Source organism: Vidua macroura, chromosome Z (genome assembly GCF_024509145.1).
Source record: "Vidua macroura isolate BioBank_ID:100142 chromosome Z, ASM2450914v1, whole genome shotgun sequence".
Classification (NCBI taxonomy): Eukaryota; Metazoa; Chordata; class Aves; order Passeriformes; family Viduidae; genus Vidua; species Vidua macroura.
Genome location: NC_071611.1, coordinates 78,645,187 through 78,670,530, shown reverse-complemented (window position 1 = coordinate 78,670,530; position 25,344 = coordinate 78,645,187). Strand labels below are relative to the sequence as shown.

Below are 25,344 nucleotides of genomic sequence, written 5' to 3'. Positions count from 1 at the left end.
GCTCAGGAAAACCAGGATCAATTTACTCAGCTCCTGCAGGTCGGAAATGAGAGAGCAGCAAATGACTGAAAAATGCAGTACTATGCAGCACGTACCCATCGTGGGCATGACAGAGATTTCAAACCCACATCCATGGAGAATCTGACCTTGCAGGTTTCCCACAAGCCAACGGGAGTGGGTTTTGGCAAAGGCACAAGGAGCTCAGTGTTGGACGGAGAAGTTTGTCAAGAGAAGGGCTGACTTGGGAGCTGGTGGAAGTGGAGAGAATGGGCAAATGCCGCCATGGGTGCACCCTCACTGTGTGAGGGTTGCTCCAAGGGCACCCCCTGCCATGCACAGGACGTGGGCACTGCCCCGTGCAGAGGACGTGTCCCTGCCATATTGCCAACATAAACGCTGCTCCTGTGTCATGCAAACACATATGGGTGATTTGTTAATCGGCATCTTTTCCCCGCTAAAAAATCGTTCTTCCTTCAGTGAGCCCTACAATTTGCTGGTTGATGTTAGCCACGCAGTGAACGGGCAGGAATGACAGGCATTCCAATTTAGGGAACTGGTTTTAGTCAGAAGCATTGGTGGCCAAAGGACAGGGTATGTGGGCTTGGTGCCTGTTCTGCGTTCCTCTTGGATCCTTTGAGCTATGGGTTATGCACTTCAAGCGGGTTTTGTGCTGCTTTGGGACAGTGTGTGCCTTGTCAAAGGAGTCCTTTTTGTCGCCTGATGCCATAAAGCCTGTGGACAAATGCAGGCATCCTTTTATTTTCAGCTGCAATTCTAGGGTCTGCAGACATGTGCAGGTATCCTTTTTTCTTCCTTTTTCTTCTACACTCTGTGGATTTGTGCAAGTGTCCTTTTCTTTTTTTCCCCTGTTTTGCTGTGCAGTCCGAGAATTCATGCAAGTGTCCTTTTATCCTCCTTTTTTGGCACAGTCTGCAAACTCATGTAAGTGTCCTTATTTTACCATTTTAGTTGCATGATCTGGGGACTTTTGCAAGAGTTCTTTTTTTTAATCTTTTCACGGCACGCTCTGGGCATTCTTGCAAGTGGGTGATTTTTCCCTTTCTGTTTCATGGTCTGTGGACTGGAGCAGCATTGCTCAAATGATGGAGCGAGTCCATAGAGCAGTCGGCAGCGCTTTCTCCTTGGTGGCCCTCGCCGTACTGCCCGTGGTGCTGCCGGGCAGGCCTCAGTAGCTGCGTCTTGGGCAGCATCGCCACCCCTCAGCTCCGTCTGTCACTACTCCGGCCCCGACTCCGCTTGTGGCTCCTCTCGGGGCCCGCGGAGGACACGCGCGGCAGGGCCTCACTCCCGCCTCCGCTGCAGGTTCCCCGGACTGAGCTCCGCCACTCGGCAGCGTGGCCGCCCAGCCCGATGCCAGTGCCCTGTTCAGATGGGGATGCCCAGCCCGAGGTGCCTGGGGGGCCGTAGCGGGGAGGTCGGGGACCGTTCCCAGCCCTGGCCCGAACGCCAACAGCCACACCTCGCCTGCAGGGAAGGCCCTGCAAGAGCGATTCCGCTGGGTTACCTGCAGGGCCGCAGTGCCTTGGGCACCGTCTGCTTGGGGACGTGCCTGGCGGACAACGCCCCGGTGGGTGGTGGGGCTGGCAAGGGGCGGAGTAGGGGGAGGGCAGAGGAGAGGGAAGGCGGGGTTGGGCAGGGTGGGATCTGAGCTCAGCCCGCTGCTCCCATTGGCTCGCAGGTGGCCATCAAATGTGTGTCGCGGGATTGCATCCGTCATTAGGGCGAGCTGGTGAATGACTTGGGCCAGAGGCAGAAAACAGCACATGACGGGCGGGGTAAGCTGAGGCCCGGGAGAGTGGAAGCTGCCAGGACGCCTCAGGAGAGAGCTGGCGTGAGCTCAGTGGAGGGCTCAGAGCATCCTGGGCTGGGTGAGGGCTTCCAGACCCCTGGCACGGCATCAGCCCCACTGACGGCATTGTGGTCTTCTTGCAGCCCAATGGAATCCGCGTGCCCGTGGAGATCGAGCTGCTGGACAAGGTGTCCACTGGGTTCCATGGTGTTGTTCAGCTCTTGGATTGGTGTCAGCTCCCTAACAACTTCGTGTTGGTGATGGAGCGCCCTGAGCAGTCTTAGAACCTCTTTGATTTCCTTCTGCCATGGGGGCTCCATGTCGGAGGAGGTGGTGCAGGGGCTGTTCCTCCAGGTGCTGAAGGCCATGCAATACTGCAGCAGCTGTGGGGTCCTGCACCGGGACATCAAACCAGAGAACATCCTCCTCGACCTGGCCACCGGACAGGCAAAACTGATGGACTTTGCCTGTGGCACCGACCTCCAAGACACAGTCTGCCCACACTTTGCAGGTGAGCCTACCCAGGGCTGTGCTCCCAGTTGGAGCCGGCATCTCATGGCCCAACCTGGCTATGGCTCCGGGGATTCCCCCGTTTACTGCCAGTCAGGGGCACACCTATGAGCCACAGAGATCTGCCTGTACGAGGCAGAAGGAAAGATCAGAAGAACCATTCCACCTTCTCTCGCTGCTAAGCCAGTTTTTCTCTTCCTCATAAAGACAAAATGCAGTTTTTCTGCACATCAATGGCAGCTTATCGCTCCTGCAGAGCTGAGAGGCTTTTCCCCCTCCTGCTGTGCTACAGGCAGATTTAGCAGCATTACCTAACATGGATACCCACAGAGGGACCACAAGCAATTGACTTTGTGCCACTTAATCTCAAAGATCACCACTCTCAGCAGACACAGATGGAAGAGACTTGCGCACTCCCTGTTTGCCCTGTAGACGCACACCTGGCCGGCACAGCTTTCCCTGATGGAGAAAAACAACAAGGAACAGCTCCCTCACAGCCGTGCAGCCCAGAGATCTGCAGGGCGCCATCAGCAGCCGGCTTCATAAGTGACCAGTTCTGCTGGGATGGAAACCAACCACCAAATCCTCGCTGACTTCAGTGGCAGCAGCAGCAGCGCCTGCGTCTGATCCCTAGGTCTGGGGCTGGGCTGGACAAAGGACACACATGGCACACTGCCCCTGAAGGATGTGACTTTGGAAACAACCACCTGCCACTGTCTCCTGTTGTTCTGCGGTAGGGTCACAGCAGCCTGAGGCACTGGGCAGCCCTCAATGCCACCTGAGACTACAGATGACAGGCCCTGGCCTCCGAGACCAAACACAGGGGGAAAGTCACTCTCCAGATGGAGCTTGCAGATTGAAAAGGCTGCCGTGAGCAGCCATATCAAAGGGCAGACAAATGAGGCCCTCCTGCTCTTTAGCTGTGCCATGCAGCTACACAGCCCTGGGTAGACACCGCAGAGCACAGGGACAACAGAAAGCACAGAAAGAGGAACAAACCCAGCCAAGCACAGAGACTTGTCATGATTGCTGAACCCCAGACAACCCCAAGCGTGCCATCACCCACCAGTCCTTTTCTGTTGACAAAGAGCAGGTCCAGCGGGTGCCTTGCCTTGCTGGCCAGGGTCCTGCCAGGCTGTTTCCTCTCTGCTCTCCTGTACTGCCAGCAGATGTGCCCACCTTCTTCGATCCACTTGCAGAGCCTTGTACCTATTAGCCATGGCCACGTGGGAGGCAGGAGCAGTCCACAGAGGAGACGTGCCGGCTACACCAAGCAGGAACCAAAAGCCTCTATGTGCCCAGTTGAAAGCCTGTATCTCCACAGGATGTTTTGGCTGCCCTGCTCTTCACTGGGTTTTGGCTGGAAATGCAATTGCCCTTTCTTCCTCATCCAGAAATCCATGGTTGGGGAAAAAGCTAGCCAATGGACAGCATTCCAAAGGCAGTGTAGGTTGGAGCTGATAAATGGAGGAGATTGTTGCCAAATCCAAAACACACCAGAATGCCCTTTAGAGGGACTTTCCATTTTTAAGAAAGAATGGCCAATTCAGAAGGGAACGTAGAGCCTTATTCCATGGCTGACAAGGAAGGCAATCGTCCAGCAGGCTTGGGGGTGTATAGGACTTTTATTGTGAGTCCAGCTCCAAGCTGCCTTTGGAGGAAGTAATCCTGAAGTGGTCCTGGTCATCTCTTCTGCTTCCTCGATTGCTTCGCTGCAAGTTTCCTTCCTTTTCATTTGAAAAGCCCTTAGAGTTGGGATTTAGATGGCAGGGGCCTATGTGATCTGGAGAAGGAATAATAGAAGTACAAACAGTCATAGAAACAACAGCAGTATGAAACCAGCCCTACAGCCAATCAATTTCTCTGAAGTATTTTGTCTCCAAAGACTGGTGACAAGTCTGGAGTCTAAAGGGAATCCAGGAAGCCAACTGTTCTGATCAGTGTGGCCAGACTAGCACACACACCTTCTCTGAGTCATTGGCTAGGTCACAGCCATCTGCTGCTCCCAAAACAATCCCTGCTTTTGTCTTTACTGTAGAGGGAAGCTCAGGCAAAGCCCACCCACTGCCAGCTGCCCTCAAAGGCAAAAGGAATGCCCCAAGTGCTCCCTGCCTGCATCCAAGCACCACAGTGGCTTCTGTAGGGAGTCCAAAATGTCTCTCCCAACACCAAACGAGGAGGAACATGTGTTACAGCCCATGCTGAGGCACACACACTATAATACACTGCTCAACTGGACAAGGAATGCACAGGACGTACTCAGCAGCTTCAGGCACCTCCTCAGCAGCCTGACAGCCAGCCCTCTCCCACAGCTCCAGCCTGGCTCTTCAGGGGCTTCCCGTGGGACCTCCCTCCTTCTGAGGGGAAGCTCTGGGCTTCCCTTTCTCTTTGGGCCTGCAGTGCCATTCCTGCCTTCTTCAAACCTGCGCTCTGGTAGCCTCTCACCAGACCGCTCCCTGAAGACACAAAAATCTCTCCAGCACTGTTTACCAAGGGCCAGCTAAGAGACAATGCCACCCAGACAGACAGTGTCCAGAGAAACAGTGCCCATAAGGAGCCCAGAGGAGTCCAAAACAACACACAAACTCTCTTTTCACACTCTGTGCCTCTTGACTCTCTCTGGTTCTTATCTTTTCTCGCCCAGGCTGCATGATGGCAATTTACTGCATCATCTCAAGCAGCCTGTTCTCCTGCTCCTTCTGTACCTCTGCCAGGAAATTTTCCCCTTGTGCCAGCAGCTGCTGTGCCTCCAGACGCTGCCCTTCTGACTCCTGGTGAGGGGAGGAAGACACTTCCACATGAAGTGCCAGCCAAGCTTCCCAAATAATTAGTGGAAGCTTCATGCCTCACACCACCCCCCACCTGAAAAGTGCACGTCAGTAGTGACTTTGTGCCCTCCAGCAATGCTGTCCCAAGCAGAAATTCAAAAGCAGGATCAGCAGGTGCGAGGAAAAGGAGATGCCACCTTCCTTTCCTGCTCTGATGGCTGCCTGTTTCCTGGCCCCTCTCCACTCAGGATTTCTACCTGTTCTCACAGGTTCAGTTCTCCAAGTGCTCAAGTGGTCCTTGTCATCTCCTTTGCTTCCTGCATGACTTGGCTACAGGGATGACAGCGATCAGGCTGTCAGAAGAGGCTTAAGAGAGGCTCCGCTGACTGGAGAAATGGATGCTGCCCAAAGGGGAAAAGGAACAAACCAAATTAAAAGAGACAAAGGAAAAAGGAACCATTCTTTTCCAAACTGACTTCCTAACAGGGTCAAGCTGGATTCCTCTAGCCCCCAGAAATACACAAACATAGGCGGCCTGAGGTCACCATCAGCACATGAGCCTTCATGTCCAGGATGCTGCTAGCACAGGCAAACATGGCCCAGAACTGCACTAGTCCGTTCCTCAAGGCGTCATCACTTGCTGGCATTTTTGTCCTGACAGCACTGTGGGATTGCTGCTTGCTGTCCAAAGGTTTTGTTCCTTTCAGGAAACTCAACACACTTATTCCAGCTCCTTTTTTCTACAGACATGGGCTATTTGAGTGCCCAAAGGATATGTGGGGCATTGGGCAGTCCTCAAGAGACTCCCAAGGGCTCTGAAATTATTGACCGCACGTGTTGTTCTCAGGAGCGCTGGACACGCAGGTTTTCAGCAGCAAGCCAGGAGCAAGGACACAAGCAGCAGGGCACAGATGGGCTGAGCTCTGGCTTGCAGGAAGAGCAGTGTCTGCCTTGGCATGCCCCCCGCTCCTGTGCTGGCTGGCATCTTCCTTCTCAGCAGGAACAGCCAAGGAAATGGCCTGGTCACCAGCTCCTTGTCTGCCACAAAACCTGGCAGCAAAGCCGCAGCAATTCTCATCTACTTGAGCGGGCCAGGCAGCACATGGGGCTGGCACAACTCCTGCTCAGCTGTCCCCGTCTGGCTGGCAGAAACCTCTAAGGCTGGGGCAGGAGGGACAAGCTGAGTGCCCTCGGATGCTCACAGTGAGCTCCCCCACAGCCCCTGCCTTCCCACGGACCAATCTAGAACCGCTTGGTTCTAGACTGCTTTTGTTGTGTTCTTCAAGCCCCCGTCCCTGGCATTGCAATACTTCAGTTCCTTTGCTACCAGGTAAACATGAATACACCACCTGAGAACAAAAGAGGGTCACAGAAATGACCAGAAGCTGGGAGCTCTCCTCTGAGGAATGGCTGGGAGAGTTGTGCTTGTTTAGCCTGGAGAAGAGCAAGCCCCAAGGAGACCTTTCAATATTTGTAGGGCCTTCTAAGAAAGATGGGGACAAATCTTTTAGTAAGGCCAATTGTAAGAGGACAAGGGTGAATGGTTTTAAGCTACAAGACACTCAATTGGCTCTAAGGAAGAAAGCGTTTACGAGGAGAGTGCTGAAACACTGGCACAGGCTGCCCAGAGAGCTGGGAGGAGCCCCAAGCCCAGCAACATTCAAGGTGAGCTTGAATGGGACCCTGAGCAACCTGATCCACTTGAAGATGTCTTTGCCAGTGACTGGGGTTTTGGACTAGATGACCTTCACTGGTCCCTTCTAATCTCAACCAGTCTTGGATCCTGCTTGGTTTTCATTGGAAAAGCACCCAGAGTGGATATTGCTATGTGGGGGGGCCCATCGGAAGCCCTGGAGTTTGGCCGAGGAACAAACCCTGACAGGGAACAGCTCTTTGGGCTGCAGCCGCTTTGCCTTGTACCTGCAGAAGTTCCTTGGCAGAACCTCGCCTGTCCACATCCATCTGCAGGCAGCAGCCCAGAAATTCACACAAGCCAGAGGGCAGCCTGAGCTTGTGCAGGTCTGGTACGCCTTGCTTGCCTATCAGGTACTTAGCCTGAAGCCAAAGGAAACATGAGACTCTACGTGATTCTTCCATATCCTTCAGTGCTCACCTAGACCCCATCTTTTAAGCTCCAGCCTGCAGTGGCAATTTCTTGCCTAGCAGATGCTTAGAGATGAGCTTTCCCTCCCAAAGGAAAAAAGGCTCCAGTGCAGCCCCAGCTCTTCCAAGCTGCAACAGGTCTTGCCTTGACAGCTGATGCCAGCCCCAAGGACGTTTTCAGAAGTGGGCCTTGGTGGAAGCACTTTAAGCTGTGGGCATGGGATTTTGTCTAATGGACACACAGGAGAAGGACACCGCTCTCTGAGCGTATTTGCACCTTACCCTCTCACTGGTTTCCCGAATATAAGGAGCCTCTCCTTTGGCCATTTCTATTCCCACGATGCCAAGGGACCAGATGTCCACTTTGGGGCCGTATGGCTCTCTTCTCACCACCTCGGGTGCCATCCAGCGAGTGGTCCCGGCCATCGACCTCCGTTTACTCTGCTCAGGGCTGAACGGAGCACAGAGGCCAAAATCGGCTGAGGAGAAAAACAAACACTGCTTCAAGTAGGGAACCAAGGAAAAGGTTTCCTCACTCTACGTCTCAGAATGCAGTGCTGAATCGAGCTGGAAAAGCAGCTGGGCTCTCATTCCTCAGGGCTGCAGCCAAGGACATGGGCAATTGTCCACTTAGCAACCTCCCCCCAGGATTCCCACCCTGGCTTTTCCTCAGGCACCGGAACGTTTACACTGTAACTCTCTCCCTTTGGAAGTAACACACAAACCAAAGTTACTCTTGCTACCTTCTTGCTCTCTAGACCACTCAGCCCCTTACAGCTGCGCCCTGGGCTCCCAGAGTGCTCCCTGCCCTCTCACCAGCGCCACTGCTGGGCACCCGGCAGCCGCTCAAACGCAGCCCCACACCACCTGCCCGGAGCGCTGCGCCTGACCCAGAACACCCACCCAGCTTGACGGAGCCATCCCGGCCCAGAAGGATGTTGTCACTTTTGATGTCTCTGTGGATCACCTGGTTGGCATGAAGGAAAGCCAGGCCTTGCAGGCACTGGGAGAGAAAAAAGAAACAGGAGGCCAAAAGTTAGCCTGATCTGATTTCATCACACACAAAAGGACACTGCTCCTGAAGATTCACAGATCTCAAAGGAGCAGTGAGCGCTGGCAAGAGGAAGTGCTTGCTGCTGCAACACTAGGAGGAGAGCAGGGTCTTTCCAAGGGAAGGCATATTAGCGCTTGAGAGGGAAACATCAGTCCTTGCTCAAGACTGTCCCCTGCAAAGCCAATTAGAATGATCCCTGCTGCACTGGATGCACTCTCCCTGTCTGGAGGACAAGCAATGGTTTGCCAAAAAAGAAAAAGTTCCTGCTTTGGGTACCAAGGGGATCACTGTCGGGTGGGAGGCTGGAGGACAAGGGTTATAGGGCTTCCTTGACAGCAGACTTGGAAGGAGCTCATTTGTCAGTTTTCAGTAGCAAGCAGCATGGTGGGTGCCATGCCATCCTTTGAAGTTGGGACTGTGACAGATGAGTCTCTCTTTGGCTTTGCCGCTGGTTTAAAACTTGGACACCAGCACCTTTGCACTTACAGGCAAAGAAGGCAATGCAGAAAGGGTTTGGGCAAAGGCTTGGAGAGGCAAAGTGCAGAACAGAAAATAGAAATGAAAACGAGACAGGGAGTTCAACAATGGTCTAGAAGAGTAAAGAACAGACTATAGTAAGGGCAGGGACACTGGCAGGCAGTTCACTCCCAATGCTCTTTCTTCTCCAAAGCATAAGAGCAACACAGAAAGAAAGCTCTGAACATGGAATCACTCGCTTTGCAGCGCTTTTGAGGGACGAGCCTGTCCAAGCCATCCCAAGCACAAGCAGGACCCCTTACCTCCCGACACACTGTTGCTATGTGTCCTACAGCCATCCTTTTCATGCTGACCACATCAGCTAAGGAGCCTCCATCCATATACTCCAACACCACCAGGACATCCTCACTGACAAGTTAGCTGCAAGATGAAAGCAACAGAGTGGAGCTGAATGTGAGCAGCTGAATTGCCGGATGAAGGAAAGACTGCAGCTGAGTTTTGTTTCCAGGTCACTGGTAAATGAAGACGGAATCAAATGAAGACACACTCCACCCAGGCTATCCAGTGCTTGCCATCTGTGCCGTCTGAACGAGGAAGGCACATCCGTGGAAAAGGAGGCTGTGGGTATGCTCAGCTCAGTCAGAGAGAAAGGGAAAGGTTTTCTAATCAGGCAAGAGCCTGGGAAACATGCTGATGGCTTAGTAAGAGAGCCAGGTTTCTGAGATTGATCTCCAAGCTATTTCTGCCAGGAAGCATTCATGGGGACAAAATGCAATCTCCTCCCATGCCTTGTGCAGGACTAGATTGATGTTAATTGAAAGATCCATTTTCTGCCAGAATATTTACCTTTCTAGGTAGGTGACAATATTGGGGTTCTTATATTCTTTCATGACCAGGATTTCCTTCAACACATCCTCGCAGCCCTGGCACTGGAGATTAACTTGCTTTATGGCCACCTACAATGACATTGAAAAGCCCTCAGGAGCGGACATTACGAGAGCCTCTTTCTCCGTGCACTCACAGGCCTGGATGCCTTGTCACCTCGGTAGAAATGGACACTAAACCATCAACCACAAAGCGCTAACAGCACTCTCTGCACCTGCAGACTTCTCAAACAGACTTTGTTTATCACTACTATTATCATTTACACATGTTTTGCAAGCCAAAAGTAATTTTGCTCCTGTGAAGGTAAACTGAAACCACTGGAAATACGTTAGCATTTCTAGGGGCTTTCACCAGCCTTTTAGAGATGGCTGCCATTCTTGACTGGGTGCCAAAGGAAACACACACCTACATGACGGGGAACATGCTGTCCAAAAAAGAACTCCAAGGCGACTCAAAGTAAAGTTACAATCCTAGCACATCCTAACTTCTTCAGTTTGGGTTTCGCAACTCTGAAGAACAATCTTGAACATGGTTTACACCGTGGAATTATTGTCATTCGTAATTCTTTAGTGGGTTAAAGAATGAATAACCCTTTATGTGGTACCCTATGGATGCACGGCAGGTCATAAGCAGGGCTTCGGGCTTTCGGACGCCTCCTCCACCTCCCTCCAAGTGCAGTTCCTGAGCGCAGCACTGCAGGTGGATAATGAACTACCAGAAAGATGCAGTTGTATTTGCCGAGAGCCAAAAACAAGAATCAAGGACTATGAACTTATCGTCCCAAAGAGCAGCGGCACTCTCCAAGACACCATGTCTTCAACACAGGATCAACACAAGGTTGTATTATTTAATGCTCTTCATCAATTTCTTCTCATTGATCTGTGCGTGTGTGTGTGTGTGTGTGTGTGTGTGTGTGTGAACTAGGTTCCCTAGGACTGAAAGGCAAAACTCTGCTCCAGGCAAGATCTCTCCTTCTTTAGGACTTGCATTATATTTTCAAACTGAACCACGTGATGGAAAACAATGGGAAATCCTATCTGTGTCTGAACCTGGGCTTAAGAGGAATTGGGCTGGAATGATGGCTCTTGCCATCTGCTAATCTATGCATGTTTATCCAGGAAGTCCAAGCCAGCGTGTCCTTCTCTGAAAGGCACCACCGCCATCCTTGCATTCATTCAGGTAGGGAGGGAGGACAAAGTCTGTCCCAAATGCATTTTGCAGCCTGCCTCTGGACAGGCTGCTTCTGTGGGACAGCCTTTGCAGCAAAGAGTTAGGCGGCCCAAAGCTTTGGCCACGGATCACATCACAAGGGAAAGCACTCAAGGGCTGCAAAATCTGAATGGGCTGTTGGCACTTACCGCTCGTCCTGTGGCAGCGTTGAAGGCCTTATAAACGGTTCCAAACCCCCTGGAAACAGAACAGTGGCAAGAACAGAGAAGTTGGTCAGTGCTGAGAAGCAAAAGGCAGCCCAGGCAGGAGCTCTCTGCTGCCTGCAGTGTCTCAAAACCACCAGGCTTTGTCTACTCTTCAGCCAAAGGCACAGCAGCCCAGCAGCCCTCTGCCACGCAGAGTGTCCAAGGGAAAAGCTGGGTGCAACCAGAAGAGAAAGGGCTGCTACAAATCTCAAATGTACACACTAGACTGTGCATGCGGGTGTTTTCTTCGCCTTTTCCTTCTGGCATCTGTGCCTGTGGCCTGCCTTTCCAGGCAATGAAACATACAGTCCTGCTGGGCCTTCTCACCACTCTCTTTTCATCCTACCTGCCAAACTCAGGCAACACCACACAGCCTTCCTTATTTTCCTGACCACGGAATGTTGTTTTCAGCAAAATACTACTAAGAAATGCTACTGACAGCTGCTATCTGACAGCTATCAGGTGGGACGCTGCTCTCTCAGGTTCTTCTTCCTTCATGAGTGTGGCCAAATTACTTTGAATCATACAAAACTATGTCTCCTGGGAAAATAGGCAAACTGGCGCCACATGTTTGAGGGACAGGAAGGCTTCCAGGTCCTGCTCCTTGAGGCAGGCAAGCATCCAGTGATCTTTCATGATGCCTTGTACTGCCTCAGCACTGAGACAGGGACAGACTAAAGCCAGGGGCTGAAGATGCTTGCAGCTTGCCTGACTTCCCATGTGATATTGCAGCACCAAAATACCTGGCCCATGGTTCTGTAGAAGTAAGCGTGGCTGCACTCACCCACTGCCAATAGGTCTCCATCCAGTGTACTTCTTCTCTGGATCTCCCACACTCACCTCACACCCTGAAAAACAAAATGCAAGAAGCACACTTCAAAACAGAGATCCTGACTTCCAGGAGATCTGAAACCCAGCTCCACTCACATCAACAAGAACAACAACAGCAGCCCCAGCAAGACAGGCAGCTCTGTAGCACACCTGGCCTGCACAGAGCCTGATTCTCCACACTCCATTGAAGGGTTGCCTTGAGAGGAAACTAAGCCCATGGGAAAAGCATCAGAGCAGACAGAGACCAGAAAAGAACAGGCACCAAGGCAAGTGGTTGTCATCCAGAAACAGGAAGGAGGGCTGGAAAATCAGGACACTTCATTTTCTTGGGAAGAAACACTCTCTTGTGAGATTCAACAAAAGCTTTCATACTTCCAAAGTTTCAATGCACCCTCAGATCTGGGATGAATTTTTATCAATTTTTTTCTGCTGTTTTTTCCAGAGCAGAAAGAATATTGCAAAGTGAATTCTGGCAGAGGAGGGCACCTTATCTACCTCTCAGCAGTTTGCCTAAAGAATGCCTTGACATTTTTAGAGAGCAGCAGCTCATGCTATAACCGAGAACAATGACTCTAAGAATTAGGACCCTCTTCATTGATGTGCAGGCTAAGTTCTGAAGATGACTTTGCCCATTCCCCATTTAGTGAAGAACTACAAGTCCTTGTCTTCAGCCTGGCGTGAAGCAGTCACTGGCACTGGACTCAGCCCCTTGAACACCACCCATGTGCCCCATCTTCCCAAATGGGCACAGCCCAGACGGGGAACAAGGACAGCGCCGCTCCTCAGGCCCTGCCGTGACACAGACACCTGCACAAATGAGATGCTGATCCTTTCATCAGTCCAGGCAAAGCTGCAGCAACGGGACGGCAGCTGCAACCTCACAGCTAAGGAAGGCTCTAGCCTCTGCAGTCACACCAGCTGTCAGTGGCAGGGCAGGTATGACAAAAAGCTCGGCAAAGCCCACAAATGGCCACTGACAGCCACTGTGAAGAAGGCAGAGCCAGACTGAGCCCCGTTACAAGCTGCTGACCTCACTCAAGACAGAACATGATTGTCTTTGACTTCAGACCCACGGAGCAGTAGATCAATCCACCTTTTGTCCCAACAGCTGGTGGCAGACACTGAGTAAACCGGGCTCTGTTCTGTACCTGACCGCTTATTCTCTGACAGCACTGCACTGGCAGCTATTACCAGTGGCAAGAAGCAACTCAGTTGTACTGCAGAATCAGCAAGGCCTTGGTGTGCTTTCCTAGAGTACGATCTGTGCAGGGATTGAGGCCAATGCTTAGTATTCCAGGAGTATTTACCAGCGGGCAGTAGCAGTACAGCGTGCCTGGTACCAGAGGAACATGCAGCAGAGGCTTCCTTCTTTGATGCATCTTCCTAAGCATACAACTAAGATATCAAAGAGGGACTGTAAAAAGAGTATCCTGTTTTGCTTCTTTTGGGGCACTTTGAAAAGAACTCTTCCTCTCTGATTCCTCAAGATTCTTCTAAGAATATCATTTTTTAACTTCTAGGGCGTACTGAAAAGACCTCTTCCTCTCTTAATTGTGCTGTCACCTGATGTTCATTTCAAGGAGGTCAGGCTAACCAAAATGGAGGATTCTTATCAAAACCAACTGTGGAAGGAATAGGAGAAGTGCTAAGAGTCATAAAAACAACACCAGCATTAAACAAGCTGCACAGCCAATCAAATTCACTGATGTATTCTGTCTCCAATGACTGGTGACAAGTCAGGAGTCTAAAGGGAATCTAGGAAGCCAACTGCTCTGATCCGTTTGGCCAGACTAGCACACACATGTTCACTCGGTCACTGCATAGGTTGCAGGCTACTGCGGCTCAGGACACAATCCCTGCTTTTGTCTTTATTGCACAGGGAAGCTCAGGCAAAGCCCACCCACGCCCAGCTGCCCTCAAAGGCAAAAGGAACGCCCCAAATGCTCCCTGGCTGCCTCCGAGCACAACAATGGCTTCTGTAGGGAGTCCAAAAGGTCTGTCTGACACCAAAGCGAGGAAGAACATGTGCTACAGCTCATGCTGAGGCACACACTATAATGCGCTGCTCGATGGCACAAGAAATCCCCAGGACGTACTCAGCAGCCTCAGGAACTGCTTCTCTTTCTCCCGGCTTGAGAGGGCCGAACTGCTCACGCTCGGGTTTTCGGGCTGCGGAGAGGAGGCTTCTTCGGAGGATGCTGCTGCAGCGGCAGCTTTGATGGCAGATCCTGCGTCCATCTGGGACAAGAAATTTGTGTGTGTCAGAAAGGTGCCTGGCAGAGATGCCCCAGACAGAGCATTTCAAAGGCAAGCCCTTAGGAACAGCACTGGTGCTGTTAGGCTGCAAGCTGAGCTGCCAACTCTTCCACCTCCAGTCAAACCCAAACCAGCAGTCAGAGACCACAGCTTGTCACAGTCAGCCGTAGTAGAGACTGCAAAAGGGAAAGAACAACTTCACACTTCACCCCGTTCTGAGGACTGCATTCACCATGGACAGGGACAACTTGCTCAGAATCTGTGTGGGTCACCATGCTCGCCTGAGCAAACCCCTCAAAAAACAAAGCGAGCACTAAGAGGCCAGCAGAAATACATTCAGAGGATTGCTGGCCCACCGGCCAAAGCACTAGCCCTGCTGCCCAGGGCAGCAGCTGAGATTCAGCGGCCCAGTAAGTGTCCTTCTGACCAGCTGCCATGGAGACCACAGAGCATGGCGGTCAGAGACATTGCCCCCATCCACCTGCTGCTCTGCAGGGGAAAGGCAGCAAGGGCAGAGACCACTTGTTGCACGACTGCAGTGCCTCCTGCTCTTTCACTCACCTGCTTTTCTTCAGCTGGGCTGTACTGCAGCAGGACCTTATGCATCCTTTCCATTTCTTCTTTGTGCCTCTTCTCCATGGCCTTCATCTTCCTCTGAGCGTCCTGCAGCTCTGCCTGCAGCTTGATATTCTGTCAAGAGGAATCTTACTGGCATCTGCAATCTCGCTCAGGTTTCCTCTTTTGCACTCTCAAAAGCACTTGTGTTCAGCCACTTCCTTCTGCTTCTCTACCCAGCTCTAACCCTTCCATCCTAGCTCTTCTGCCTGCTGCTCAGCACTGGAGCCTGCCAGGCTCTGTGCTTCCAGTGCCTGCAGTAGTCCTTGCTTCCCCTTTCCTGACATCTCCAGTTCATGCCCCCATCCCTGTCCTTCCCTCTGCTACCTGGCTAGTCAGGCTCACCTGCCCTTTCTTCAGCTTGTTCAGCTCCTGCCTCAGCTGGCACATGTTATCACACAGAGCAGCATTCTGGCACTGGAGCTGCACAGAAACAAAGAGAAGACGGCTTTAAACGTCCCACACATCACTTGTGTGGCAACCAAGATTGACGTGCTGACGTTTCCAAAAGCAGTTTGTTCTCTTTCTTCTATTTACCAAGGGCCAGCTAAGAGACAATGCCACCCAGACAGACAGTGTCCAGAGAAACAGTGCCCAGAAGGAGCCCAGAGGAGTCCAAAACAACACACAAACTCTCTTTTCACACTCTGTGCCTCTTGACTGTCTCTGGTTCTTATCTTTTCTCGCCCAGGCTGCATGATGGCAATTTACTGCTTCATCTCAAGCAGCCTGTTCTCCTGTCCCCTCTGTACCTCTGTCAGGGCTTTTGCCAGCTGCTCCATCTTCTTCTGCGCCTCCAACCTCTGTTGTTCCAGCTGTTGTCTCGCCTGATGAGGGGAAGACACACTTCCAGATGAAGTCCCAGCAATGCTCCCCAAAGAAAAAAAATAGAAGCTTCATCCCTCCAACAACCCCCGTACCTGAAGAGTGCACACTAGTGACTTTGTGCCCTCCAGCACTCCTGCCCTAACAAGAAACCTAGGAGGAGGCCCAACATGTGTAAGGAAAGGAGAGGTCACCTGCCTTCCCTGCTCTGATGGCTGCCTCTTTCCTGGCCCCCCTCTCTTCAGGATTTCTGTCTGTTCTCAGAGACTCTGGTCTCAAATTCCCCCTGCCCTTTGATCAAGGAAAAGCTGCAGATGGACTGCAGGACGAGGACGAGGCCAGCACCTTGATGACCCAGTCACAAGACAGGCCACCAGCTGAAATACCAGCAACACGGGGCCTGTTGCAACTGCTTCAGGCTCAAAGGGAAGACTTCTGTCCACTGTGGAAGGACAGAAAGCAAGGAAGCCAGTTGCTGGCACTACACTTGGCAGCAAGGTCAGCAGCAGTCTGCTGCATGGCACGAGGCTGTGGGGAAGACACTGCCCCTTCGCTGCCATGCTTTGGGTGGCGACCACCCAGCCTCCTGGGGAACTTGGCTTATGCCCATGCTCAACCTGTGGCTGCATATACTGTCCCAGCATTGTCCTCTGGGTCTTCACAGGCCTTCAAGTAGGAGCCCTTGAAGCCCTCTGCTGCCCGGCCCAGCAACGTGTAGCCTACAGCAGATGCTTGCGACCATGTCACTGACTCAGGCTGCTCTTCTGCTAAGCCAACCCTCCAAACTTGCCTGAAAACTTCAGGGATGTATTGTTTCTTACCAGTTTTTGCATGATCTTTCTTTCCTTCACTTTCTCAGCAGATTGCCAGAGTCTCACAGCCTTGCTGCACTGCTCTTCTGCCCAGCGGAGCTGTTGAGCCATGTCTTCACATTGCTGCTTGCTGAGAGATCTTACAGCCAGCAGCTCACGACGAAGGCCCCTCACATCCTCTGCAAACATGACACACGGCAACAGTCAGAGACTACACAAGCAGAGGAATCTGCTGACCTTAAGCCCTTTCAGTTTCAGGCCAGGAGGAACCTGCCCTCAGCTCCTTCACTCCTCAGAAGCCCTGCAGACAGAGCTGGCTTCGCAGCAGCTGCACTAGGCAGGGCGATCCCCAGAAACAAAGCGCACCAGCCTCTCACCCAGTATCGCCTCCTTGGCCTGCGTGGCTGTGCGCACTTGGGCTTCCACACGGCTCCTGGCTATCTCCAGCTCTGATACGTGCTGCTGAGCCTCCAGCAGGCTGCTTTGCAGGCTCTCCTTCTCTGACCTACAAGTTGTGAAGACAAAGAGCAATTGTTCCTGGCACACAGGGGCAGTTTCTCCAGTATGATGTGCCTTAAGAACCCTACACCTTAGTATGGAAAACAGCTTGCATGGAAACTCAGGTACAGCAGGACAATTTTACCACTTCAAATAGCAAAGCAAGCCCCTCCAGGTGACTGGGCAGCCTTTCCTCATGATCTAGCCCAGCACAGAAAGCCCAGCTGAGTTTGAGCTCAGCGGACAAAGCTCAGATTGCCGTTGCCTGACTTATCACACACGGGTGGCTGTGCCCACAAAGTCTCTGCCAACGAGCAAAAGCCCAGCCCCTGCTCACAGCCCTCAGCTCATCAGCACTTCCAAGTCCCTCTGCAGGGGGACAGAACAGTGTTCTCCTGGCTGACCCGTCAATGTTTCATGCTATCCACGGTGTACGTATAGGTACTTTGTTTGCCAGGCACTCTCTAAGTAAAAGGGACTGAAGGAATTCACCAAACGATATTATTGGGGTGAAATCTCCAGCTTCTAGCAACATGAGTAGGAAACCAGAACTGTGTAGGAAAAGGAGAGATGGACAAGTATCCTGCCATTTAAATCACTGGAAATTTGTGAACAAGAACACTTGCTACCTTTATTTATGGCTAATTAAGCCAGTAGTGCCCAAATGACTTGGCACTCTTTAAAAAGGAAGAGGGACCAGCCAAAGGGACCTTGACAGAGGTTACAGAGGTGGGTGGACAAGTGGGCAAGTATCAGTGCGCAGCAAGAATCCCTAGAGACTGTTGAGAAGTCACAAGACCTTTCCCTGCTGCTGCTGCTGCTGCTGCTAATAAGCTACTCTAGGTCCTGCATCATACTCCACAAGAGTGAGCTCTGAAGAGTCTCAAGATTTTTTTTCAGCATGACCTTCCATCTTCAGCTGAAGCATCAGCACCCTACTCACAACATTCCCATGTAAGAGCCTTGAATTCTGAAAATCCCATGTCAAACTACTTGGCAAGGAAAAATTGATGTTCAGATGCACCGAAGGAGAAAGCAAAACCAGAGGGAAACCTCTGGTTTCAGAAAACATCTGCACAGTTTCCTTGGTACTCAATTCAGTGCCAAGTTGGTTTTCTTTGCACTTTTCACAGGAATGTGCAAGAGGTCCCAAGCAGGCACCCAGAAGAGCTTGGAGAGCTTGAGTTGGCAGAAAAATAACATTCAGATCACAGTATCCTTTACTTTTTTCTCATGTCTCTTTGCCTCCCTGTCTGAGAAACATCAGGAGAGCACACAGGAGGCAGTAAATCCTGACATAATGCTCACCACCTTTGTAATTCCAGACCTTCAATCATGTCCCCTCCCTGCCTTTACCTGGCCTCTGCCAGCTGCTCTGAAACGCCTCGTAGGTCCCGCTCCGTGGCTGCCAGTCGGGCTTCCAGGGCAGCGTTCTCTTGCGCCAGCACCGCCTTCTCTCTGCACACCTGGGACAGTGCGTGCCCTTGGCGAGAGAACTCCTGGAGCAGCTTCTCCAGACCCCTGTGGGCTGGCCGCTGCGGGCGGCAAACCTGCAAGTGGGGGGGCACCATTTTCCAAGAGGAACAACAACAACAACAACAACACAGTCTCGCTCTTAGCTTGCTGCCAGAAGCAGCATTCAGGGGGGTCTGGCTAGGACCAATCCCTCTCCCACAGGTGCTGCCTAGGATTAAGGTGAGCGTACCTTTGGCGCTGCCAGAGGAACTGCTTCCTTCAGCAGATCCCTCTGAGGCTGTGATTCCTCTGCTGTCTGTGCCGCCACTTCAAACACCCTCTCTAGTGAGGAATGGTGCTTTCCCTCAAATGCAGACAACTGCTTCCATCTACAACAAGGGGACGGACAAACAAGCCTTTAATTGCAACACAGTCTCCTTGCAAAACCAGCACTACGTACCATGCCCCACATAAGGCAGTCTCGGGGCCTTCCAACAGCCCTCTACTTCCACCTCAAGAGAATGTTGCAATTCCCTCTCTAGACCAGCATCTCTCTTTGTCATTCGTGCAGGTGAAAGAGTTGCCACTGAGGAAGTCAAACAAGCTTCCAGAAGCCACAGAACATTTGCAGAAAGCTCTGGTACTCTCAGTGTAACAGCTTCCTGCCTGCTAGGTCTAACGCTCCTTTCCCATACAGTGGATACCAGACTTGCAAAAGCTTTTCTTTGGCTAAGACCCTCTTGGTAAGTCCAAATGAGTAGTCCCACAATTACTCTTGCTTTCACTAGTGAAACAAGGAAAGAGCCTGCAAGTTGCAGCTTGGGGAGGTGGTGGGTACGATTTTCCAATTCAATAATCACAGGATCCCAAGATGGTTTAGGCTGGCAGAGACCCCAGGAAGCCTCTAGCCTAGTCTTCAGCTCCAAGCAATTGGGGTCAGCATCTGGACAGGCTGCTCAAGGCTCTATGCACCTGGGGCTTCCAAATTTCAAGGGGTGGAATCTGTACATGTTCTCTGAGGCACTTGTTCTGCTGCATGATTGTCTTTCCAGGTCAATGCTTTGCTTTCCTTAAGCTCAGCCTGAACCTCCCTTGTTTTAACTCTCGTCTAGTTCAGAATGCTTTTAGTCAAGGTTCAAGAAGTGAGTCCCAGGAGGCAGCTATGCTCTAGGTCAGTCGGCAGCCAGACCTGCCCTGGGCTGCCTTCTCCTGGCTCTGCTGAGCAAGTCAAACTATGAGAAAGCCAAATTTGTTCTTCGACCCTGGGCCTCCGAAAGCCCAGCAACGCCCACCCCTGCTCAGAGGAAGCGAGAAAGCTTAACACATACCTGAACTCCTGAGCGCTGCGCACTCTATCCGTGCTCTCCTGCCGCTCCGCCTCTCCTGCCTGGACCGAGGAGTCCTGACTGGCGAGGACCTCTCCTTGAGGGACCTGCAAGGAATGGGCAGGGAAAAACCACAAAGCAGCAATAAGGAGCAGGGAAGTTGGCTCCTGAGAGCTGGCAGAAGCAGCAAGCAGAGACACAGCTCATGTGAAGGCAAAATCTGTTGTGTGTGGGGCTGTTGAGGTGGTGTTTAGGTGGTGTTTATGTCCCAACTAACCCTTGAGTTGCTCTGGAAGTGTCTGAGTAGAAGCAGGGAATACTTCCCTGCTCAGCTCTGGTCAGCTGGCTTCCCCTCAGGATTTCAGGCCTTGGAGAGCAGCCAATAGGAACTGCATTCCAGCCCTTCACAGACAGACCTTGTCTCTGCCATGCAGAGCAGCTCAGGATTCTTCTCAACAAACTTGGCTCATGTCACAGTTAAGGGTGTAGTCGAAGCAGTGACTGTAGCTACCTAGACAGGGCATGGAGAGGGGTAGGTCCCTGCAGGCAACAGTGGCTCCTCCGTAGCCCACAAGGCGGTGAACTGCGCCTTGGGACCTCTCCCTCTGCTGACAACAGGGAGCCTGCACAGGCTCTGTGCACAAAGGGGCTGACTTTTGCACCAGTAGCACTAAGGGACATCATGCTACCGCTTATCTCACAGCAAAGGAAGTTCCCAGTCCCTGTGAGAATGCCAGGAAAATGGTGCCTGCATGGGAAAGTTCAGATCCCATTTCCCACGGGTCAGTGGCTGGGCTGAAGAGCTAGGTCATGGCAGGACTCCAGCCCACAGCATCTTCAGCCACAAAGGGCAAGTGCTGCCTGCTCACAACCTTGCAGCTCTGCACTGCACCAAAGCTTTGCACTGACCCAACCAAAGCTGCCACTCCTTGGTGCAGGATGCTCAGGCCCTGCACTGACGACACGTGGAGGTTTGTTGTCCTTTGACAGGACACCTCCCCTTTAGCCTCCAGAGGAAGAGAGAGAGCCAGAGGAGGTGCTCTGCAGACAGGCAGCAGCGTGAGGGACAGGGAGTAACCTGTCATTTAGAACCTTATTTCTCCTGAGCTCTATCCTCAGCTCTCTTCAGCAGAAGTCATGAATTTGGAGACAAGTGGGATGCTCAGTCATTCAAACTCAATTCAAGTGCACTAATGAGACTAATGTTTGGACGGGATTGCATATGCTTCTGAAGGAGATGTTTCAGCCTGCCTACAATCAGCATGCAGCCTCCTGTCTGCAAAGCTTGACTTTCATTAGTTATAACCTCTTCCGTGGAAAAGGAGGAAACGGATGGAATCCTTTTGGTAGTGTTCATGCACACATCGACTTAGTGGACTTTCTTTCGGCCTGCCAGGCTGGCACTCTACTGCAACAGGCCAAGGCCACAGCTTTCTCCACAATCCTCAGACACCAGGAATGTCAAGGGTGCCCATCCCACTCACCAAAACGTGCACTCGATTCCTTCCACGTCTGAGGCGACCTGCCGGGGACAAGGGAAAATGAACCAGGTGCTGTTAGAAATCTGTTTGTGCTGAGGAATCCCACAGAACAAGTCCACCCAAGCAGAGAGCATTTTCCTTTCGCAACCAATCCCTCCAGGAGCAACACTTCTTTAGCACAGCAAGCGAGACTGCAGGCCAATACCCTAGGCTGTGTCTACCTTTTGCTCGGCTTTGCCACTAAGGACCTAGAAACTTGGCTGAGAAGATGCAAATTGTTCCTTAGCAGTCAGTGCCTACATTGAAGCTCATTGTGCAGCCTGCAGCTAAAGCAGCTTTTTTCTCCTCTCTTTCCTGGACTTGCTCTTTCTTTTTGTAAACTGCATGCAGCATGTCCCACACGCTTGCTGTAAACAATTCCCCACAAAAGCTCCCACCAAGCCCCTCTTAGCGCTTGCACTTCTGTTGGGACACAGCACAGGCCCAGCTCCGGGGTTCAGGAGCACACACAAACTGCTCGGCACTTTGCCCTTCAGCGCAAAGCCAGTCGCTCTGGTAGCACACACAGGGGGCCCACTTAGACAGGCACATCCTTGAAGGATGGTATGCAGAAAAAAGATGCTTTTCCTCAGCTCTGGAGAGAACCAAATGGTTTTTAGAAGGACACCTGCAAAGCTCCCCCAGTCTGCATTTGGGAGGTTCCCACACCCTGCTGGGCAAGAGACACCCCCTTTTTAGGTGAAGCTGTTGACAGGAGCTTTACCAAACACACGGCATCTTTATGCCATTTTTGTTTCAACGTGCTGCCCCAAGGAAAAACTTCTATTTACCAGTCAAACGATGAAAAGCTTTCCGAGAAGCCGCCAATGAAAAGGCGCTGCTGACTGCTCTACGGACTCGCTCCATCGTTTGAGCAGTGCTGCTCGAGTCCGTAGGCCAGGAAAAAAATAGAAAAAACCCCCCTCTTGCACAAGTCCCCAGACTGTGCAAGGAAAAAGGGGAGCAACAGGACACTTGCACGACTCTACGGACTGTGCAAGAAAATACAGAAGCAAAAGGACACCCGCTGTAATCTGAGAACAGCACAGTCGAGGTGATCCTCCTGCCACGAGCGTGCCAAGGGCTGCTCTGGACGCTGAGGCCTTGCGGGCACCAGGAAACCTCCTGCTGACAGCGCTGTGACGTGGCAGCCCTCTGCTGACATCACAATAGCAGCTGCTCTGGGTTGGTCTGTGAATTCATGCATGGCAACCCAACCTTCTCAGCAGCTAAGACAGAAGAAAAGCCCGGAAAATTCTCCTCTGCCCCAAAGCAGCACAAAACCCCCTTGCAGTCCAAAACCCACAGCTCAAAGGAACCAAGAGTAACACAAAACAGGCACCAAGCCCATACACCCACCCTGTACACCAAGCTGAACACTGAGAGACAACCAGGATGTGAGGAAACCAAAGGCCCCGTGCCCTTTTGGCCAGCAGTGCTTCTGACTAAAGCCAGTTTTAAATTTGCTTTTAAATTCTGTGAGTGAAATTGTGCTTTGCTAATATCCCAGAGAGTTCCCTACATTGGAATGCCTGCCATTCCTGCCCATTTCTGCATGGCTGACATCAACCAGCAAATTGTAGGGCTCGCTGAAGGAAGAATGACACCTAAGTGGGGAGAAAAAGCCAAGTAACCAACCTGCTGCACACACAGCACACTGCTGCTGCACAATCACAGCACCTCAAAGAAGCCTTTGGGGCCTGTGACTCACTTCTGGCAGCTTTCTTGGGCACACATCTGGGAGTCACAGAGATCTGACTCTAATGGACACACAGAAAGAAGGAACAGGAAATCAAATCCCCGTGCGGGACACCGGAGAAGCTGGTGGGGGGAGGAAACCAATGTGGCAAAATGGGCAAGTCCCACCGAAAAAGGAGGAGACCCTGAGGCAGAGACCAAATAGCTCAGCTGGTGGGCACACCTTAGGAAGGCAGGCTCAGGAAAACAGAGCAACCACAAGCCTTCCAAAGTTCAGAAGCTTCCTTCCAGGCTGCATATTGTCCTGATGCAAATTCCCTCTGTGTGTCAGACTGGAAGTCAGGACAATTCTCAAGAAATGACTGATTAGATGACGAATGCCTTTGCATCTACAGACACCACATTTGCACCGTCCTAGTGTCCTAATCCCAAAGCTTTAAAATGTTGGTGGGTGACCCTCATTTCCTCAGGGCTAGAGATCAGGGAGTAGTTTCAAGCATGCACTTCTTACAGAACAGTCCACAGAGCTATGCATACCGTTTTCTGCCCACCATTCACAAAACACTGCTGTTTCCTCAAATGAAAGCAACAGAAAGCTCTGGCAGCCTGCCCCCACCCCAAGAGTTTCCAGCCAATTTTTTCCTCTACTTTCTACGTCCTACGTCTTAGCAAAAGTGCTTTCTGCCAGCACAGTGAACTGGAGACAGACCATTTGTTCACGTGCAACAGCACGGGTTGGTGCTCCAGCCTGAGAGCTGGAACACAGGAGCTTGGGCAACTGAGCTTTGAGATGCAACAGAGCCAGAGAACGAAGCTGGCGGTGACTGCTTGGGGAGGAAAGTGGCCCAGCAATGGTACTGCACACAAGCTGTGGAGGAGGCACTCACTATCAGCATGACAGCCCTCATAATAGCACACAAACCCCCATAGTTTTACACATGTATTGGACGCTGGTTGCTCTGCATGTATGTCTATATTGCTGCCTTTATAACCTTTTGGAAGCAGTCAGAGCTAGCAGGATTCACCCAGCATCAGGAGCCGATGCAGCCTGGGAACCTGCTGATTTATGGAGGCTTCTGGCTTCCCAGGTGAAGCCAAGGCAAGCCCTGCTGCTGCTGCTGCTGCTGCTGCTCTGCCAGAGAGCTCCGGCTGGGCAGGGATGGCACCACTGTGCCGCGGGCTGTTTCTCCTTCCAGAGCTGGGCGCTGCTTTTGAGCCAGTAGTGGCAGCTGGTGGGAGAACAAATGGGCCTTTTCCTGCGTCAGCACTTATGGACGCACTAGGCCCACCTTCAGGGGAGACTTTCGGCCCCCTCAAAGGAAAGCAGAGGGACACAGTTGGAAAAGGCTTCCTTTCAAGCCGCGCTCGCTCTTGGAAAAGGGAGCCGAGCGCCAGGACGAGCAGCAGGGCCCGATCCCGCCCCCGTGCCTGCAGTGAGGGGCGGCTGCCGCTGGGGGGCGCCATGGGAAGGGAGCGCCCCTGCGCGGGCCGGGCGGGGCGGGGCAGCCGCCAGGGGGCGCCTGGGGCGGGGCGGGGCCCCTCTGTGAGGGGGGAGAGCCTCGGGCAGCTGCGAAGCAGCGCGGAGCCACAAACGGGACTGACCGTCCGCAAGGACAGCGCCAGGGCAATGGACAGCGCCCGGGCACAGCACAGCTTAAGCGCAGGCTGACCGGGAAGGCAATCTTCCCATGCACTGCAGGATTTAGGCGTTTTGATTCCACAGCCCTGCCACGAGCTGGCTGGGCACAAAGCCGCCCCGAGCACCGGTGCCTCCTCTCCAGGCTTGCCAAGGTACGAAGTGTTCTTGTTCACAAATTTCCAGTGATTTAAATGGCAGGATACCTGTCTGTCTCTCCCTTTCCTACACAGTTCTTGTTCAGATAAAAACCTGGTTCTGGTTTCGTACTCATGTTGCTAGAAGCTGGAGGTTTCACTCCAATAATATCGTTTGGTGAATTCCTTCAGTCCCTTTTACTTAGAGAGTGCCTGGCAAACAAAGTACCTATACGTACACCGTGGATAGCATGAAACATTGACGGGTCGGCCAGGAGAACACTGTTCTGTCCCCCTGCAGAGAGACTTGGAAGTGCTGATGAGCTGAGGGCTGTGAGCAGAGGCTGGGCTTTTGCTCGTTGGCAGAGACTTTGTGGGCACAGCCACCCGTGTGTGATAAGTCAGGCAACGGCAATCTGAGCTTTGTCCGCTGAGCTCAAACGCAGCTGGGCATTCTGTGCTGGGCTAGATCATGAGGAAAGGCTGCCCAGTCACCTGGAGGGGTTTGCTTTGCTATTTGAAGTGGTAAAATTGTCCTGCTGTACCTGAGTTTCCATGCAAGCTGTTTTCCATACTAAGGTGTAGGGTTCTTAAGGCACATCATACTGGAGAAACTGCCCCTGTGTGCCAGGAACAATTGCTCTTCATCTTCACAACTTGTAGGTCAGAGAAGGAGAGCCTGCAAAGCAGCCTGCTGGAGGCTCAGCAGCACGT

General features: G+C 52.2%; 1 protein-coding gene and 1 long non-coding RNA gene across 2 annotated transcripts; both read right to left on the bottom strand.

The window, feature by feature from the left end:
• Nucleotides 1–9,463: 9,463 nt before the first annotated feature.
• Nucleotides 9,464–14,168, bottom strand: LOC128822488 (serine/threonine-protein kinase PAK 3-like). Its single transcript, XM_054004214.1, has 4 exons — nt 13,950–14,168; nt 11,807–11,870; nt 10,966–11,014; nt 9,464–9,678 (listed from the first exon to the last, which is right to left on the bottom strand). Exons 1-4 carry the CDS (start codon nt 14,089–14,091, stop codon nt 9,565–9,567), a joined length of 369 nt encoding a protein of 122 aa, XP_053860189.1. The 5' UTR covers nt 14,092–14,168; the 3' UTR covers nt 9,464–9,564.
• A 5,534-nt stretch (nt 14,169–19,702) lies between these two features.
• LOC128822491 (uncharacterized) lies at nt 19,703–22,299 on the bottom strand. Its single transcript, XR_008441450.1, has 3 exons — nt 21,951–22,299; nt 21,124–21,161; nt 19,703–19,746 (listed from the first exon to the last, which is right to left on the bottom strand). It is a non-coding gene; the product is annotated as an uncharacterized LOC128822491 (long non-coding RNA).
• Between the last annotated feature and the right edge of the window lie 3,045 nt (nt 22,300–25,344).

What these genes read in the sequence shown, in the direction of transcription:
- LOC128822488 (XM_054004214.1), bottom strand. Translation starts at nt 14,091, where the DNA reads ATGGACGCAGGATCTGCCATCAAAGCTGCCGCTGCAGCAGCATCCTCC. An exon ending in GCAGTTCCTGAGGCTGCTGA is followed by an intron (nt 11,871 to 13,949) that starts GTACGTCCTGGG and finishes TTTGTTTTTCAG; the next exon opens with GGTGTGAGGTGAGTGTGGGA. An exon ending in TGGAGACCTATTGGCAGTGG is followed by an intron (nt 11,015 to 11,806) that starts GTGAGTGCAGCC and finishes TTCTGTTTCCAG; the next exon opens with GGGGTTTGGAACCGTTTATA.